Source organism: Benincasa hispida, chromosome 6, assembly GCF_009727055.1.
Source record: "Benincasa hispida cultivar B227 chromosome 6, ASM972705v1, whole genome shotgun sequence".
NCBI lineage: Eukaryota > Viridiplantae > Streptophyta > Magnoliopsida > Cucurbitales > Cucurbitaceae > Benincasa > Benincasa hispida.
The window spans coordinates 44,254,321-44,273,131 of NC_052354.1; the positions used below are offsets into that span (position 1 = coordinate 44,254,321).

The 18,811-nt window shown below is 31.1% G+C and overlaps 1 protein-coding gene across 1 annotated transcript; it reads left to right on the forward strand.

Annotated features, from left to right (window-relative positions):
- Positions 1-7,654: 7,654 nt before the first annotated feature.
- Positions 7,655-18,504, forward strand: LOC120079857 (topless-related protein 3-like). Its single transcript, XM_039034290.1, has 25 exons — positions 7,655-8,035; positions 8,690-8,869; positions 8,991-9,104; positions 9,338-9,496; positions 9,909-10,074; positions 10,158-10,287; positions 11,717-11,832; positions 11,960-12,095; positions 12,216-12,325; positions 12,473-12,542; positions 12,647-12,720; positions 12,810-12,905; positions 13,001-13,093; positions 13,448-13,575; positions 14,068-14,305; positions 14,395-14,559; positions 14,683-14,769; positions 15,090-15,242; positions 15,318-15,428; positions 15,598-15,777; positions 15,854-15,982; positions 16,372-16,467; positions 17,518-17,700; positions 17,783-17,958; positions 18,088-18,504. Exons 1-25 carry the CDS (start codon positions 7,956-7,958, stop codon positions 18,302-18,304), a joined length of 3,387 nt encoding a protein of 1,128 aa, XP_038890218.1. The 5' UTR covers positions 7,655-7,955; the 3' UTR covers positions 18,305-18,504.
- The last annotated feature ends 307 nt before the right edge of the window (positions 18,505-18,811 follow it).

Genomic DNA, 18,811 nt, shown 5'->3' on the forward strand with positions numbered 1-18,811 from the left:
TGAAAATAATCCCATATTTAGACTATGGCTAAATTGGAAAATGCTTAATGAGCACACTCATTAAGTAAATATGCTTCCCAATAATATTCTTTCTTTAGAATTTCACATATTTCAATAATGGTATTTTTTTCTATTTATTCCCTTTTTTTTTTCTTGTTGTCAAACTGAGATAATGCAATGCTCATCCATTTTGGAGAATACATTCAATGAATTTTATCATCTTTTTTCATTTTTTAATCATTGTTATCACATTGGTTGTGGAATGAATTTTTATAAATCGAGTACAATTAACAGTTATTGATTTGTTTTCATTTTAAAAAGATTTTAAATGATAAAATTATTAAAAATATTTTCGAATATAATAAAACATCATTGTATATCAATAAACATCTATCACAGTCTATTACAGATAATAATAACATTTTATTATATTTATAAATAAATTGACTTAATTTTTTTTTATTTAAAAACAACCCAAAATTAAATTATATCTTTATCGTGCATTTTAAGCTTAAAGTTTCAAGCTAGGTTCTATACTTTTAACAAATTATTACTGTTCTTATTCTTTATCTAAAACCTACTAAAATATTATGAAATTATATATATTTTCAATGTGATCACAAAAGGTCCATAAATTTTAATGGTTCACTTTAGGATTATCCCCTATCTAGGTTGCTTTCTATTATATTTAATGAATTATGAACAATGGTTTTATGATATAAATTATATATAACTATTATTTTACTTTACAATATAATTTATATTTTATTATATGAAATAATTTATTTTAAAAAAATGAAATAATAAATTTACCTATAGGTAAGAGCTTTTAGTAGTCAATCTAGATTATGTTTTATGTATCCGAATTCATTGGGTTAGCAAATATGCTATCTATTCTAAAAATAGATGTGTTTTTTAAAATTATTTTTGGATTATGGGACCAAAATTGTGTGAATTTTAGGATCAATATTTGTATGTATGCCGACTGTATCTAGATTTTTATTGTGATTTTTTTAAAATATAGAATTATATTACAAAGAATGGAAACTTTAATAAATATAATATTTCAATTAAACTAGAATATATATTATAATATGTTATAAATTACAAGAAATAATATATAATATCAGACATGTTTTGAACAATTATTTAAATTAATGCTCCATTTGGAATTGTCGTAGCTTTTAAAATAATTGTTAACAATTATGCTTTTACAAAAACCAGCTGCGAAAATAAGTAAAATAATATTTAGTAAATTTTAGCTTAAACTTGTAAAAGTAGATTAGAGTGTTTAGTAAACAAATATAAAAATATATTATTTGAGATATAGTAATTAAAATAGGTTTATAATCAACATTTATTTTAACTTTTTTTCTATTTTAAAAAATTAATATGGTATACTTTTTCCAAAAAAAAAAAAAAAATGATATACTTAACTCATGAAAAATAGAAAATAGATTTGATTAAGTGAGAGATAGATAAATATATTATTTAAAATATAAATAGGAAACCAAATATTAATTAAAAATTTACATGATTTTAGGAAAATCTGAAAAGATACTACTTTTAAAGTAAATGTGAAATCAATTTGTTTTAAAAGTGAGCGTAACAAATTTAATTTAAATCTATTTTACCAAACACAAAAATTGTCAAGATTTTTTTAAAACAACTTTTATGTACTAATGTAATGTCAAATAGAGATGTCAAATCTCATAGGGACGGGATTCCCGATTAGGCAGGGAATGGGGAGGGGTGGGGGAAACAATTCACAGTGAGCTGAAATGGGGACGTGGACGGGAATGCATTCCCCGGCCCAGACTCTAGCCTCGCTCCGTCTCGATTAACTTTTACATATTTATTTATATAGTTATCTAATGTTATATTATTATTATTATATAAATATTACATTTAAATTTCAAATTTGATTATTTATTGGGAAAGATGATGAATAGATTTAAATTGAAAGTTTAAATTTAGATAATATATGTAAATAATTTGATTTATATTTATTTCTTTCTACTTAAAAAATTAATTAGCTTTTTTTGGCAAAAATTGGAGTAATCTATATTTAAATTCAAATTGTTATATAAAACTAGCCATAATAAATAATCAGTGATAAAGTTAATTATTTAATTAAAATTTGCTTACATTGGTGATTTAAATTAATTGATATTTCACAAAAAAAAAAAGTAATGGAGAAAAATTCCCCGCGGGAACTCGATCCTCGCAAATTCCTCCCGAAGAATCTCCACTCTGATCCTCGTAAGAAATTTCATGGAGAAAAGGAATGAAATGGGGAGTAGAAACGGAAATGGGGAATGACATCCTCATCCGACCCTGTCACGTGGACATGTCTTATGCCAAACATAGTTTAAAATTTTTCTAAATCCGTTTGATGGACCATACAAACTAGAAAGTCCCAAATTTTTCGAAAGAACAATGATTAAATATATGAATTTCATACGACTCGTCGGCTCTGGCAATCCACGATATGATATCGCGAGAAATTGAAAATTTTAACTCCAAAGAAAAATTAATAAAAATAAAAATAAAAACCCTTTGTATCGCTGTCATCATGACGCCACTACAACGCGCGCAACATGTGCTTCGCTTCCATTCAGTTACCACGCGCACTTAGGGCGCGTGGAAGAGTGAATTAACAAAGACCCTCCACGTGGCATATAACTGTGGTCCCAAAAGTCTGTAGGCCCCTACTTGAAAGGACATGCAACTGGTTCTAAACTTTTAAAAAGTTTTTTTTTTTTAAAAAAAAAAAGAGATTAAAATTCTGCACCAACCAGAAGCCTTATCTTTTTATATAATGAGACAAACGATGTTTCATTATTTTGAACAAAAATTTAATGTAAAACAATAAATAAAAAATAAAAAAAAGCTGTCAAATTTTCAATATTATTGTTTATTTATTTATAATTTAACATGTTGGGTTGAGACGTGTTAGATGTTTTCAACAAAACGTGTGAGCATCACATTCTTTTTCTCTTTCTTTCTTATGTTATTTGATTCTTTTTTTTAAAAAAAACCCTTTGTTTTTTTTTTAAAAAATATTTATTTAGTTCAATTCAAATGGATGGATTGCTTGATTTTAATTAAATATTGTCAAAGTGAATGTTCTTTTTCTCTTTCTTTCTTATGTTATTTGATTCTTTTTTTTTAAAAAAACCCTTAGTTTTTTTTTAAAAAATATTTATTTAGTTCAATACAAATAGATGGATAGCTTGATTTTAATTAAATATTGTCAAAGTAAATGTAACTTATCTAATAACTAGTATGTATTAATAATTAAGAAATAGAGATATATCCAATTTTCCTTGCAGCTCAGTCTTTAACGGGCGGAGACTCCCCATTTAGACGAGGAATAGGAAATTTTTTCCCCATAAGCTAAATGATGAAAGAGACATTGAATGCAATCCACCCTATCTCATTCCTCGTCCATGCTCCGTTAGCTTTTTTTAAAAAAATTTATTATAATAATTTAATGTTATGCTTCCTTATTATTATATAAATATCATATTTAAATTTCAAATTTTATTGTTTGATGATCAAAATAATGAATATGTTTGAATTAAATATAAAAATGAATATATTTGAAAGTTCAAGTAATTTCTCTTTAAATTCAAATTATTGAGAATTTTAACTATTTGATTAGAACTTTTTAATTGTAGGGGTTTAAGTTAATTGATTTTTTTTTTTAAAAAAAAACAGATGTGAAATAAAATGGGGAACAAGGACGGAGCCGGCGGAGAAACCATCCTAACCCTGTTCCGTCCTCTATGAACATCTCTATTAAGAAGTACGTGATTCGAATCTCTCGTCTTTTATTATACTAACAAATATTGAACGCAATGTCATTTTAGATAGAAGAAAGGCCAACCTATTGTTAATTTTGCATTGGATGTGATATTCATTCCCTTTTAGGCATTTACAAAGTTAAAAGGAAAAAAGTTATATGATTTCTCTTCGTTTAATTATTTACGAAGTTAAAAAAAATGTTATTAAAGTCGGCGCCCCCTAATATCATTAAAGCGGACAATTTGATTGACATGAAGAAAGAGAGTTTATTGAGAATGTGATAAATAATCTATTGGTTTTGACTAAGAGTTTGAATAGTTTAGCTTGACAACAATTGAAAGGATGATATAGATCACACATTCAACCTTAGAAGGAGCGCACGTCAATTACAATTTACAGTCGAACTAAGTTCACCTCAACGGAAAGTTCAAACTTTATAAACATCTTTAATTATATTTTGACAAATTAAGTAAAGCTTAGGATGACTCTATTATTTTACCTTGGTTACATTAGTATATAAATTATTTAATATATGTTTTAACAATAATTTAATAATACCAACAACGATATTAATTTTCAATTTTATGTCTAGTAGGTCAATGTTAATTTCATGTTGTTTTTTTTTTATTATTATTTAAGATAAAATATGGATGATAGTCTCTAAACATAATTCACAAGTATACATAATATGGGACCATATTTCCATTTTTTAGGTTATGAAACTAATAAATAAGAAAAAAATTATTACTATTAAACTAGAACTAAATTTTGATCTTTTAACACTAAATACAAGATGAACCACTTGATTTAAAATAAAGATAGGTGAAAAGGGAAAATGATCAAGTGGAAGTGTTTTATATTTGATGGAAATTGAGATGACTACAATCACTTAGCTTATTTATTAATTTACTAAATTAATAAGAGTTAAGACATTCTCTTATTAATTAAAATATCTCTAGGTATATTATAATGAAGCTTAAAAAAAAAATTCAAGAACATGTTTTAAATTTGCAGAGATATCAATTTAATTTGTTTCAATTTTAAAAAAAAAAAGATTTTGTTTCTTTCTAATTTTACGTTATTTTTTAAAATCTAATTTTATGTTTTTAATTTCAAGTTTGAAATTGTAAAAGCATATAATAATTGTCAAAATCTTCTGTTTGTAATCATATTAAATAAAAAGTTAAGATATTAAATTATAGATTACAAAAAAGTAATTATTTTAAATGACAAAACTGTTCAAAATATTTTTAAATATAGTAAAATGCCATTGTTTATCAATGATAAACAATAATAGACATCTATTAGTGCCTGTGATAAATACCATCACTAATAGACAATGACATTTTGTTATATTTATAAATAAGTTGACTTATTTTTCAATATTTGAAAACAACCATTTACATAATAAATGTATTCTAAGTTATGTTTAGAAAAAAAAAAAGGTTAAACTTGAATTATGGACAATTCTATAAACTTTTAAATTAGGATATGAACTTTAGTGTCATTTCTAAATCTTTAATTTTGTATTCATCGAGTTTTTACTAAGAAGTAAATATAATCAATCAATGGTAATATAAAAAGTAAGGTCATTTAAATACGTTTCCAAAGAACTAGCGATGCAAATTATGAGTAGTAAAAAAATCTATCAAGATCTTTAAATTTTCAATTTGTGTTTAATAAGATATCGATTTATCTTTTAAGATTTTATTAGGAAAAAAAAAATCAAATTTTATACGTAGTAACAGATAAAAAGCTTTACAATTTTGAACCTGCTGAAAATCTATTAAACACACCATTAAAATTTTGAGAACGTAACAGACACAAAATCAAAGATTTAACGTCTCTTTGATATAAACTATGAATTTTGCTTTATGTCAACAAAATCAATAGATTTGTGTTTGAAATCAGTTTGGACTCCATGTGTATATATAATTTTAGAGAAGAGGTAGTTTTTAATAATTATTTTTCTAATTTAAAATATCACATAATTATTCAAAACAATAAAAATATATTACTTCAAACATTTTTAAACTTATTCATTCTAATTTAGAGATTAAAGTTAATCATTGCATCCATTTTGTAACCATTCCATTTTTTAGTTTTTGACTTTTGAAAATTAAGTCTCTCCACATTTCTTATAATATTTTGCATCTTTTTTTAGTATACTCGTTGAATTCTTATACAGATTTCAAAAACAAAAACTACTTTTTGAAAGTTTTTTTTTTTTTAATTCTCAAAATCTAACTTGATTTTTTAAACCATGGGTGAAAAGTAGATAACAAACAAAGAAATTTGGAGATGTAAGTAGTGTTCATAAGTTTAATTTTAAAAAACAAAATGGTTACCAAACGAGGTTTTGGTTTTTTTTTTTTTGTTTTTAAAAAGTAAGTCTATAGACACTATTTCTTCCACCATACTTCTTTATTTGTTATCCGCTGTTTAAAAAACCAAACCAATTTTTTTTTTTTTTTTTTTTAAAAATAACTTTTAAAAAGTTATTTTTTGTTTTTGGAATTTGACCAATATTTCAACTATTGCCCAATGCAAATCATGGAAAAAAAAAAAACCAAACGAGGCTAATAATTCTATTTTAAAAATAAAATAAAGGGCAAATATCAATTTCTACCATAAATTGTTGGGTACATCAATTTAAACCCTAAACTTTGTGAGTTGTATCCATTTAAATTTCAAACTAAAAATTGTATTAAATAAAATTTTAAACTTTCATAAATATATCGTTTTAAATTCTGAACTTCCATAAAAGATATCAAAATAAAACATAATGGAAGGTTTAAATCCATATACTTATGGAAGTTTAGAGGTTTAAATTAATATTTGTCATAAAAATTAGGACAAATATCAATTTATACCCTTAAACTTTAGAGATTGTATCAATTTAAATCATAAACTAAAAATTGTATCAATTTAAACCTTAAAATTTTGAAGTGTATCAATTGACACCCTGAACTTTGGGATTTGTATAAATTTAACTCTAAACTAATAATTATATTAATTTAAACCATGAACTTTCATAAGTGTATCCATTTAAACCTTGAACGTTCATAAGTGTATCCAAATAAAACACAATGGACGTTTAAGTTGATACAATTATGAATGTTTGAAGTTTAAATTGATATACTTATAAAAGTTTAGAGTTTAAATTGATACAATTATTAATTTGAAATTTAAATTGACATAATTCTCAAAGTTCAAGATTTAAATAAATACAATTATTAGTTTAAGATGTTAAATTGATACAATACCTAAAATGATTTTAGAGGTATAAATTAATATTTGTCTAAAAAATTAGAGATTAAAGGCACCATATAAAAAAAAAAAAAGTTTTCCAAAAATAAATTAAAAAGCAGCAAAAGTAGAGGCATCAAGGCGGGGCCCACATTTGACACTCAAATCCAATCCGTTAGGGAAAAGCATCAATACCTCGCGAGTGAGACTCTTTTTACTTTTTTGGAAAATTAATTAAAAAAGAAAAAGTATCACAAAAACTCGGCAATAAATCGTAGAAATCGCGATAACCACTGCCATAATTATTCGGCAAAACGAGATAAAGACGATTAATTCCGAACCGAAAGCGACTGTACGAAAAGAGCTGTGAAGATGAGAGAGAGGAGAGGATAGAGAAAGTAGGGTACGACTGGACGTGTGTAGCGAATATTCACTAGATTTGAATTAGTGGTTCGAATCCGCAACACGGACTCTTAATTGCTCTTATCTCACATAAGTGATAAGTCGACTTACCTATCAATAAGTAGCATTGCAGATCTGATAAGCTATTAAAAGGGGTTATCAAAGTTTGTCACTGATAGGCATGTAGAAAAAGAGAGACCCCTGTACAACGCATCGAAGATAGCGAGACCAAGTCCTCTTCTCTCTCGTCTCTGCACCCTTCTGAAACCCTAGAATTCCTTGAAATTCACTCCCAGTGATGCCTGAAAGCTCCATGATTCTTTGTGTTTTGAGGATTTCCGGTAAGTCTGAGCATAGATTTGGTTGTTGCGTTTGATATTGGACTGGATTCGTGCGTGTTTGGTGGGAATTTGAACTCTAAGCTTCGAGGTTCGGTGGTGGTTTGGTTTTCTGGACGGAGAGGTTTTGGTTTCTGAGATTATTAGTGGGAATAAATGTCGTCTTTAAGCAGAGAACTGGTGTTTCTCATACTTCAATTCCTCGAGGAGGAGAAGTTCAAGGAATCTGTGCATAGGTAAGTTTTTCTTTCTAGTTTCTTTCATAATCGTGTGTTGGAGTCGTTGAATTTAGCTGTAATGGAATTAAACAGGATAAGGAGAAGTAGAATTTGTGAATCTGAATTATATGTTCGTTTCGCTGTGTGTGTTGAATAAATGTTAAAACACATTACTTATTGTTGCAGCCTGGTTTCTTATCTGGCAAGTGTATGCTCGGACCATATTTGATTTAATTCTTTTAGCGGTTTTTTTTCTTTGTTTCTTTCCTTTTCTTTATCGAGGAGTTTGAATTAACGTTTATATGTGATGTCTGATTGTTGGGGGAAATAGTGGGGGAGGGGAATTCTTTGTCTAGCTGACTTTATTAGCATGTCTATAGAATGCCGGCATTCTGTTTCGTATTAATAGATGTAAAAAGATATCCATCCTGGGTTTAGTTTGTTAATGTTGGTTTCATTCTAAGTAAAAATTTCTGTTGCTAGGAAGCGGAGAGATGTCAGTTAAAAGATGAAATGGAACCAAAAGATTTCCTTTATAGCATGATGCTTTTTATTATGATCACTACTTCAATATTAGGATTATTGATTATTTTGTGACATTTTTTTTCCTCAAATTGAATTGTTTTGAGTTTTGCTGATCTTTTGTTTGAGGAAATAATTTTTCATGTGTAGGCTGGAGAAAGAATCTGGGTTTTACTTCAATATGAAGTACTTTGAGGATAAAGTTCAGAATGGGGAATGGGAGGAAGTTGAAAAATACTTATCTGGATATACAAAAGTTGATGATAACAGATACTCGATGAAGATATTTTTTGAAATAAGGAAGCAAAAGTATCTTGAAGCCCTTGACCGGTACTTGAGCTCTTTTTTTTGTAACTCATACATACAACAATTTATTTTCCCTGATTCAGGTACTTTAACTCGTGTTGTAAAAGGAATGATATATAACTTCTCCTGTTTGATGATGTTGAAGGAGTGACAAGGCAAAGGCTGTGGAGATATTGGTAAGCGACTTGAAAGTTTTCTCAACATTTAATGAGGAGTTGTACAAAGAAATTACTCAGCTTTTGACTCTTACTAATTTTAGGTAAGTTATTGCACATGCATTATTAATAAGCAATCATAGTTAATTGAATATCCTTCCTTGATATAGATGATATGAAAGAAAAACGATTATGTTATTATACATAGAACTGTTGAACACAGATTGCGCATAAAAAAATGGCTTGATGAAATTATTTATAACTCTTGGAATGAGTTTATTAATTTATTGGGCTTTATTTACTGAGTCTTGCTACTTCTTTGAATATACTATACCAGGGAAAATGAGCAGCTTTCCAAGTATGGGGACACAAAAGCTGCTCGTAGTATAATGTTGATAGAGCTGAAAAAGCTTATAGAGGCAAATCCTCTTTTCAGAGACAAGCTTGTTTTCCCAAGCTTGAAGTCATCAAGATTACGAACACTCATCAATCAAAGGTCAGAATCATATGGTGGTGGGGAGGTTTGTTGGAATTTCCACCTTAAGTTGGCAGTGCTTTATCAGAGAAAAAAAAAGTTTATTGAGCCAATTTAGTGATTTATCCTGCAGTTCTTCGTCTTTGTGCCTTTGCCTAGTGACCCAGATTCTTCTATTCATCTTCCATCCAAAAAAAAAAAAAAAAAAATCTTCTCTTTTATCCCTATGGATTTGATGGGTTTTGATCTTTGGCATTGAACTTTGCACCTTGATTTCACTAATTGGACTCTAATGGGTAACACCTGTTGTTTGACTATTACAAGCAACAAATACTACAACACAAATCATTAAGGCCTTGGAAGATAATAGTAGCTTTAGATGCTAAGGTAGTTATTTTAATTCTATACCATTGATAATATTTATTTTATGCAGTTTGAACTGGCAGCATCAGTTATGCAAGAACCCACGGCCAAATCCTGATATCAAGACTTTATTCATGGACCATACATGTTCACCACCGAATGGTCCTCTGGCACCAACACCTGTCAATCTTTCTGTAGCAAAACCTGCGCCCTACGCCCCACTTGGAGCTCACAGTGTATGGTGTTACATATTCCTCTGCTTGGTTACATCTTAATATTAAGTTATTTCTAAATTCCTTTTTGTGTTATAATAAAACAGCCATTCCCACCAACTGGAGCTGCAGCTAATGCCAATGCTTTAGCTGGCTGGATGGCAAATGCCTCAGCTTCTTCGTCGGTCCAAGCAGCTGTGGTTACTGCATCATCTATTCCTGTTCAACAAAATCAAGGTTTGATCTCTTCTTCAATTTGCTTACTCCTATCCCTTGTTCAATTTGAGTATGTAAAGTATATTGGGAGTGGTAAAGCAATGTATTTAAAAGAGTTCTCCACCCCAGGATTGGCAGTAGTGGTTGAGTATTTATTGAGAATTAAGGGCATGTTTGATAGATGATCAACAAAAACAGGAATTTGAAAATAAGATATTTAATGGAAAATAAAGTTGTATTCCATTTTTTTCTATTTTTTAATATATTTTTGGTAAAGTTAGATTATTATTATTATTATTATTTTTTTGAGTACAACAATAGTGGGATGGGGGATCGAACTTTCATCCTCTAAGAAGGAATGAGCTAAGCTTACTTTAGCAATATATTATATATATTTAGAATTTGAAAACACCGAAAACAAGTAAATGGTATGTTGAAATTTTTTATTATCTATATCACAAAATCTATATACAATTTGGAGAGTATATTTTTTTTAAAATACACTTGCATAACAAAATTTTAATGAATCATTTGATTCAATGAATATGAAAACAATAAATTGAATTTGAAAAAGACACCAAACAGACCCTTAGGTAGCATGGTTTTGAATACCTCGGAACCTCATTCTTGAGGTAGTAATTATATCATCAAACTTGAGAAACCAGTGACTCCTTTTCAATTAGCATATCATCAGTTGACTAACTTTTAAGTGCTGTAATAGTTCTTAGTTTAAAGCTGTGTATGCTGGAAGGTTGATTAAGATCTAGGCAGAAACAAAGATTTTTTAAAAGTATGCTCTGCTTTCTATGTTCTTGTATGCATGGTTGGAAGAGCCCATGGTTATTAAAAATAAAACATGATTTAAATTCAAGCTCTGCATTTGGTTTCAATCATATTTTGCTTTAGATTTCTCTGGGAACACTGGTTGGGTGTTATCCTCCTTGATCTGTTACATGCTATGACATTCAATCTTTTTATCAGTTAAGAAAAAAACAGTTGATCACAGGATAGGTAGAAAAAGGTATCCTCCCAACTTAAAAGCCAAAACGAGATTGTAAGGAAAGGTTTCCAATTGGTTCGAATCAAGCACAATAATCCCAGAGGCCTTAGATAAGGAGTTCAATCCTGGATCATGAAATAAAATATCCCCAATTCTTTCAAGCCAAATAATTCAACAAGCTTCCACAGTAATGTTAATGCAGAACTACTTTGAGGTCCTTTCAAAAGAGTAGCTTGTAAGAATTTGCACTATAAGTTTTTTAATTGGAGGGCAGAACCACTTGAATTTTAAAATTTGCAACACTTCTATCAAACATTTTTAATAAAGAGGCATTCATATTAAATATTATATTTGAACCCTCTTCTATCGCACAACACACACCAGGTTAAAAGGATCTTATATCTATGTTCCCTGGATAGTGATGCTAACTTTACATTATTACACAAGCAGTCTCAATTTTGAAACATGCAAGAACACCTCCAGCAAATCCTGGTCTGGTTGATTATCAGAGTCCTGAGCACGAACAACTAATGAAGCGATTGCGGTCTGCTCAATCTGTTGACGAGGTAACTTTTCCCTTAATCCTTATATTATGTATGTAATTGCAATTCTTTATCTTCTTTAATTTGGTCTTTGTGTGACTTTGATGATTTAAGATAATGTTGGTTTGCTCATGTTCTCTATATTTTTCAGGTCACGTATCCAGCACCCAGGCAGCAAGCTTCTTGGTCAATTGAAGACCTTCCAAGAACAGTAGCTTTGACATTGCACCAAGGGTCTTCTGTTACAAGCATGGATTTCCATCCTACTCACCACACTTTACTTCTTGGTATGTTAGTGTATCATACGAACCAGCTTGTATCTATTGTTCTATTTCTGATTTCTTAGTCCATGTTTTTGATATATTTTCTTCCTGGTTATATCTTCACCTATTGGGTCTTTTGGGCAGTTGGTTCTAATAATGGCGAAGTTACACTTTGGGAACTTGGTATACGGGAGAGATTGATTTCAAAGCCTTTCAAGCTTTGGGATTTGTCATCTAGGTCATTGGCATTTCAGGTTTTGTTCTAATTTAGACTTTTTGGTAGTCTAATTTTATGTTACTATTCTCTTTCGGAACATCAAAGTTATCCGGTTTTATGTTAATTTGTGGAATTTATTTGAAGTTATGACCTGATGTTGGCGTCTTACTGAACATGCATGCAGGCTGCCATTGTGAAAGACACCCCAATATCTGTCAGCCGAGTTACATGGAGTCCAGATGGGACTTTTGTTGGTATGTTCATTTTGACAACGGGAAAATGTGTTGCTATATCTATTGTCATGGATGGTAACCAATTCTAGGTGCCTAATTGATTATCTCACTTCTTTTTGCTGCAGGGGTTGCGTTTACCAAACATTTAGTTCATTTATACTCGTATAATAGTTCAAATGAACTAAACCAACAAACCGAGGTTCGGTTATACTTTTCTTTGTCTTTTACATATTTAATGTGGTAACTTCATATTCTATTAACCTATCATTTCTTCCCTTTCCTTTCCAGATTGATGCCCACGCAGGTGGAGTGAATGACTTGGCTTTTGCCCATCCAAATAAACAGCTTTGTGTGGTAACTTGTGGAGAAGATAAACTCATAAAGGTAGAGAGATCATCACCCTTTAAGAAATCTTTAATTCTGTATAACTTTTTTCTGGGCAAACTTGTCTTTTGCATATAATTTGAGAACTTGTGCAGGTCTGGGATATAGGTGGACGAAAACTATTTACCTTTGAAGGGCACGAGGCACCAGTGTATTCCATATGTCCTCATCACAAGGAGAACATTCAAGTGAGTTCATGCTAGATCCTTGCTATCCATATTCTTTATTTTTTTTATTTTCTTTTCTGAATCCCGTCCACTAGTTATGTCAAGCCATAAAGCCTGAAATACTGCAGGGGAACTGAGGATCACGTGCCATGTGTGTTTTCTTTGTTAATATTCATTTTCCAACACCAAATAGATGATGTTGGCAGCTCACAGCTTAATTTGTATAGAAATGTTAATTGAACATGGTAGCAGTTGCTGGGAAAAGTTATTATTCTCTTTTTTGGATTCCTTGGAATTGTTTTGCATATGATAAGTCATTCATTGGATATGACTCATTGGGAGCTTAATCTTTCATGTTGACATGCGGTTTTGCAGTTCATATTTTCGACAGCTCTTGATGGAAAGATAAAGGCATGGCTCTATGATCATATGGGTTCAAGAGTTGATTATGATGCTCCTGGAAAGTGGTGCACAACAATGCTTTATAGTGCGGATGGGAGTAGGTATGTAGTCATATCGATGCATGAAATGGGGAAAAAAGTTGGCACTACTACTCTAGAATATCTAAGAACTTATTATATTCAATTCATTTTCTACTTAAGTTTGAGTTTGATTGTTTCTAATTTCGATCACTCGCGTTTCTTTTTATGACTGCAAAAAGGTGCTAACAGTCATGTGATTGTTTGAGTCGGCTATTAAGATTGATTGAACTATCGAGTTTTTGTCATCATGTCATCTCTTGATCCAATTCCCCTCCCCTCCTACTCTGTTCTACCAATTTTCTCTCCTCAATTCAAAATCTTCTCAAATCCTACATTGCTAGGTTTTGTAGATCTTTAGATGATTACGATGAGTAGATTAGTTTGTGTTCCAGTTTCCATGCTCTGTATCATTTGTTCAAATTTGTATTTCCTCTTTTTTTTTTCCCTCCATTTTTTATACTGTTCTTGAATATTACATAAAATTTCACTATTATTTTTCTTTTCAATTTTCAGATTATTTTCTTGTGGAACAAGTAAAGAAGGAGACTCTTATCTAGTTGAATGGAACGAGAGTGAAGGAGCAATAAAGAGGACATATGCTGGATTTAGGAAGAAATCAACTGGAGGAGTTGTGCAGTTTGATACTACTCAGAATCACTTTTTAGCTGTCGGTGAAGATAGTCAAATTAAGTTCTGGGATATGGACAACGTCAATGTTCTCACCTATACCGATGCAGAAGGTGGACTTCCGGTTAGTATATTTCGTATTATTTCATTTATGACGCATTTTTATTTTATGTTATCCTTGACATTGATGGATTAAGTTGTGTGCTTGTTCAGAGTCTTCCTCGCTTGAGGTTCAATAAGGAAGGAAATCTTCTTGCTGTTACTACGGATAATGGGTTTAAGATTCTTGCCAATGCCGTGGGAATGAGATCATTGAAGGCAATTGAATCCACCACCCCTTTTGAAGCATTGAGGTCACCCATGGAATCTGCCATGAAGGTTCATACCTACGTTCACTTCATTGTTATTATAGGATTATTCTATATTTGATCTCATTTGTTTTTCTTTTTCCCGAAGAAATTTCTGTTTTGATCTTTACGACTCACAAATATGCACATTTAGGTCTCTGGCACATCTGCCGTTACAAGTGTTAGTCCAATTAATTGCAAAGTAGAAAGAAGTTCCCCAGTCAGACCTCCTCCAATTATCGTAAGTCATGTTTGCCTTCTGAAATTTTGTAGTTCTTTCAAGTTTCGTACCTAATGTTAGCAGTGAAAAGTTGAGCGGTTATGAATTAGCTCCTTTCATTTATCCTGATTCTTTGGTTCTTCCTTTTAATTTTATTCTCTTTTAATGGAATTGTATTAGTTGTCTTTGTCATTGTACTAATGTTCCTTTTGCAGTAAGGGGACACTTGTAGTTCAAGAGTATAATCCCTAATTTCTTATCTGTTTTTAATGTTTTTGTCATTTAGCCTATTCTGCTGCTAGAATTATTGACTATTTTGATTTATCACCCACTTTCTGAAGAATGGTGTCGATGGTTTGGGGAGAAATTTGGACAAACCAAGAACGGTAGAAGATGCAATTGATAAAGCCAAACCCTGGCAGTTGGCTGAAATTGTTGATCCAACCAGTTGCCGGTTGGTCACCATGCCTGACAATGCAGATTCCTCCTACAAGGTTTGTTATATATTCAAATTTTTTGTTTTCTTAGATATTATTTCCACATGGGCTCAATTCTTACATACCATTCAGGTCGTTAGACTTCTGTATACAAATTCTGGTGTTGGTCTTTTGGCCCTTGGGTCAAATGGAATCCAGAAGCTCTGGAAATGGACACGTAACGAACAGAATCCAAGTGGAAAGGTACTAGCTCGGATAGCTTTTGACATGCATATGCTGATTTCTATCAGTTTCTTGAGATTCATTAGCAAGATAATACATTAGTTTCTGTTGGCATTCATGAATTTACATCTTTCCGTCACTCTTTTTCTTATTCATTTTGAAGACAATTCTCTTAACCGTTGAGTTTTAGGCCACTGCCAATGTTGTTCCACAGCATTGGCAACCAAACAGTGGTCTTCTCATGACTAATGATGTCTCAGGTGTAAACCTTGAAGAAGCTGTCCCTTGTATAGCGCTATCAAAAAACGACTCATATGTAATGTCAGCATCCGGTGGAAAAGTTTCCTTATTTAACATGATGACATTTAAGGTATTTTATCAAGAAACGCATTAAAATATTTTAATCTATAGTTTTCTGGTTGGTGATGAATTGCTTGGACTTGTAGGTTATGACAACATTCATGGCTCCTCCTCCTGCTTCTACCTTCCTAGCTTTCCACCCTCAAGATAACAACATTATTGCCATAGGAATGGAGGATTCAACCATTCACATATACAATGTCAGAGTGGATGAGGTATTTTTCTTTAAAATATAAGGGAAGATTTTCTGTAGTACGGGAGTATAGAAAATTTTCCACACTCCCTCCATTTATTGTGAGCCACATCAGCATGTTTTTAGAAATAGAGTAAGACTCACTAACATTCATGTGGGTCCACTAATATTTATCAAGACAAATTTATAGTATGATCAAAGAGACTATCATACTCTCATAGTACTATAAATTTTCTCGACATACGGTTACTTCCATCACCTTCTCTAGGGAATAGGTTCTCAATGTTCATACCTTACCCTTAACCCTAGAGGGCTTCACAATATAGCCTTTAACCTATTTCAGTTTTGTCTCTTGCCCTTTAACCTATTTCATTTTTGTCTCTTATAGCATTTTATGTCTTCTCTCTTCAGGTAAAATCAAAATTGAAGGGCCACCAGAAGCGGATAACGGGTCTAGCCTTTTCCACCAATCTCAATATTTTGGTTTCTTCTGGTGCTGATGCTCAAGTAAGTGATATCATTTTCTTGTCAATAGTATTTCTGGGTTGTCTCTGTTAAGGAACAATTACAAAAACCAAACGTGTAAACTTTTCCTCTATCGTTTTTATTTGGCTCGCCATAACCTGCAGAACATTTGTTTCGGTACCGTATCTGCAGAACTAAAAGGAATTCACCTTTTATCTAGCATTTAATGCTTTCTGAGCTCAGGAAGAACAATGTTATATAAGCTTGAATCTCCTTGATCAACTAGGATTTAGTCAATCTTTACTTTCTCCTTTATCTCACTTTGCTTCCTCTTTAGGGTTTTATTTTTATTATAATATAGGTTAAAGTACCATTTTGGTCCCTATACTTTGAAATTTTTTCAATTTAGTTTTTGTACTATTAATAAATGTTAAATTTAGTCCCTCAAAGTTAATTTTTACCAAAATTGGATAAATAGTAATAATCATAATTTTCATTAAGGAAATAGAATATGTGAAAATTTGTTAAAATTTATAATAATAATGCTAATAAATAACAAAAAGTTTTTGAAAAAATAAACAATAAACTAGCCGTGGAGACTAAATTTAAAATTTATTGAAAGTATATTACTAAAATTGAACAGACTTCAAAGTATAGGGACCAAAATGGTATTCAACCCCCTCTCCCCTCATTTTTTACTGCTAAACCATGTGTATTTCTCAAGCTTACTTTTTTTTATTACCTCAAAATTAGTATATTTATTATCAAATCTTCTCGTACCTTCAACCCACCACTCTTTTTCTTTAGTTCCTTTCAATCCTTCAAAGTGGTATGGTTTTCGTTATTTTATACCCTTATGAAAAAAGGGTATAAAATAATAGTATTAGGTCTAAGCATATGTGTTGTTCATTCATTTGAGTTTTGCCTAAATTCTCATTTGACGCAAAAGTTTTGGTACTTCAAGATTCAAGATCCCCCAGAGACTTTGGGCGTTGGGTTTTTGTTTTTAGGTTTAGTTTTTTCCTACCTCCATGAATAAAAATTGGCTCTTGCTTTTTTCCATCTTTTACCAATAATTGCTGAACTCTGCAGCTGTGTTTGTGGAGCATCGACACATGGGAAAAGAGGAAATCCATAACAATCCAGCTCCCAGCAGGAAAGATGCCTGTCGGTGATACTCGTGTACAGTTCCATTCTGATCAGATACGTTTGTTGGTGGTCCACGAGACCCAGATAGCTATATATGATGCCTCAAAAATGGATCGTATCCGGCAGGTACAGATTTTACTGTTGTCGTTGATCCCATATTCTGATACTATCAACAACATGATTTATAACTCTTAGTTCTTCTCCACAGTGGGTTCCACAAGACGTGCTGTCAGCCCCTATTTCTTATGCAGCTTATTCCTGCAACAGTCAATTGGTCTATACTACATTTTGCGATGGTAACATTGGAGTGTTTGATGCCGATACTCTGCGACTAAGATGTCGTATCGCCCCATCGGTGTACCTCCCACCTGCAGTGTTGAATTCGTAAGTAATTGAAGTTTATGTTTTCGTTAAATGATTAGAGACTCATGCTTAGAGCTTAGAGTTGTTTTTATCGAATTCTACCCTTCCTCATAAACATTACATCTTTTTTGTCATTTCTAACTTATGTAGAAGCCAAGCTGCATACCCGCTCGTCGTCGCTACACATCCGTTAGATCCGAACCAATTAGCCATCGGGTTGACTGATGGATCTGTTAAAGTGATTGAGCCAATGGAATCAGAGGGGAAATGGGGAGTGAGTCCACCGATGGATAACGGAATCCTGAACGGTAGAACGGCTTCATCGTCGGCCACCAGCAACCACACACCAGATCAGATACAAAGATGAGATTTGTAGTTCTCTGTAATTTAATGGCTATAGGTCACTCAAAGTAGGTTCCCTTATTCTCTTCGATTTCACCCTTTGCTAAAAAAATGTAAGTTTTGGATATCAATTATATAATGGTTAGGACATACATTCTTATATTCTTATTTATTGTAATTAACTCATAATTGAATATTCTACTCAACAATCCTCTCTTGATCAAATGTTTCCTCTCCCCACCCAAATGGTTTTTTTTTTTTTTTTTTTTTTTTTTNTATTTTATTTTATTTTACTTGAGTGATCTATTTCTATTGGATAAAAATGTGTAGTTATGTGTTTATTAAGTGTGGTATGAAAGGAAAATGGTCAGTCCTTAGCATCTTTTTAGAAAATTCGTTGAAATGGTTTCTGGGTCTATCGATCGACCATTGAGATTTTGATAAAAGGAAATTAACTTTTTCATCCTATCGAAAATTCTGGACGTTTTTAGTGAATTTTTGAACAAAATTAATATTGAGATTCTATATATTT

What these genes read in the sequence shown, in the direction of transcription:
- LOC120079857 (XM_039034290.1), top strand. Translation starts at nt 7,956, where the DNA reads ATGTCGTCTTTAAGCAGAGAACTGGTGTTTCTCATACTTCAATTCCTC. An exon ending in TCCTGTTCAACAAAATCAAG is followed by an intron (nt 10,288 to 11,716) that starts GTTTGATCTCTT and finishes TTACACAAGCAG; the next exon opens with TCTCAATTTTGAAACATGCA. An exon ending in ATGCAGATTCCTCCTACAAG is followed by an intron (nt 15,243 to 15,317) that starts GTTTGTTATATA and finishes CATACCATTCAG; the next exon opens with GTCGTTAGACTTCTGTATAC.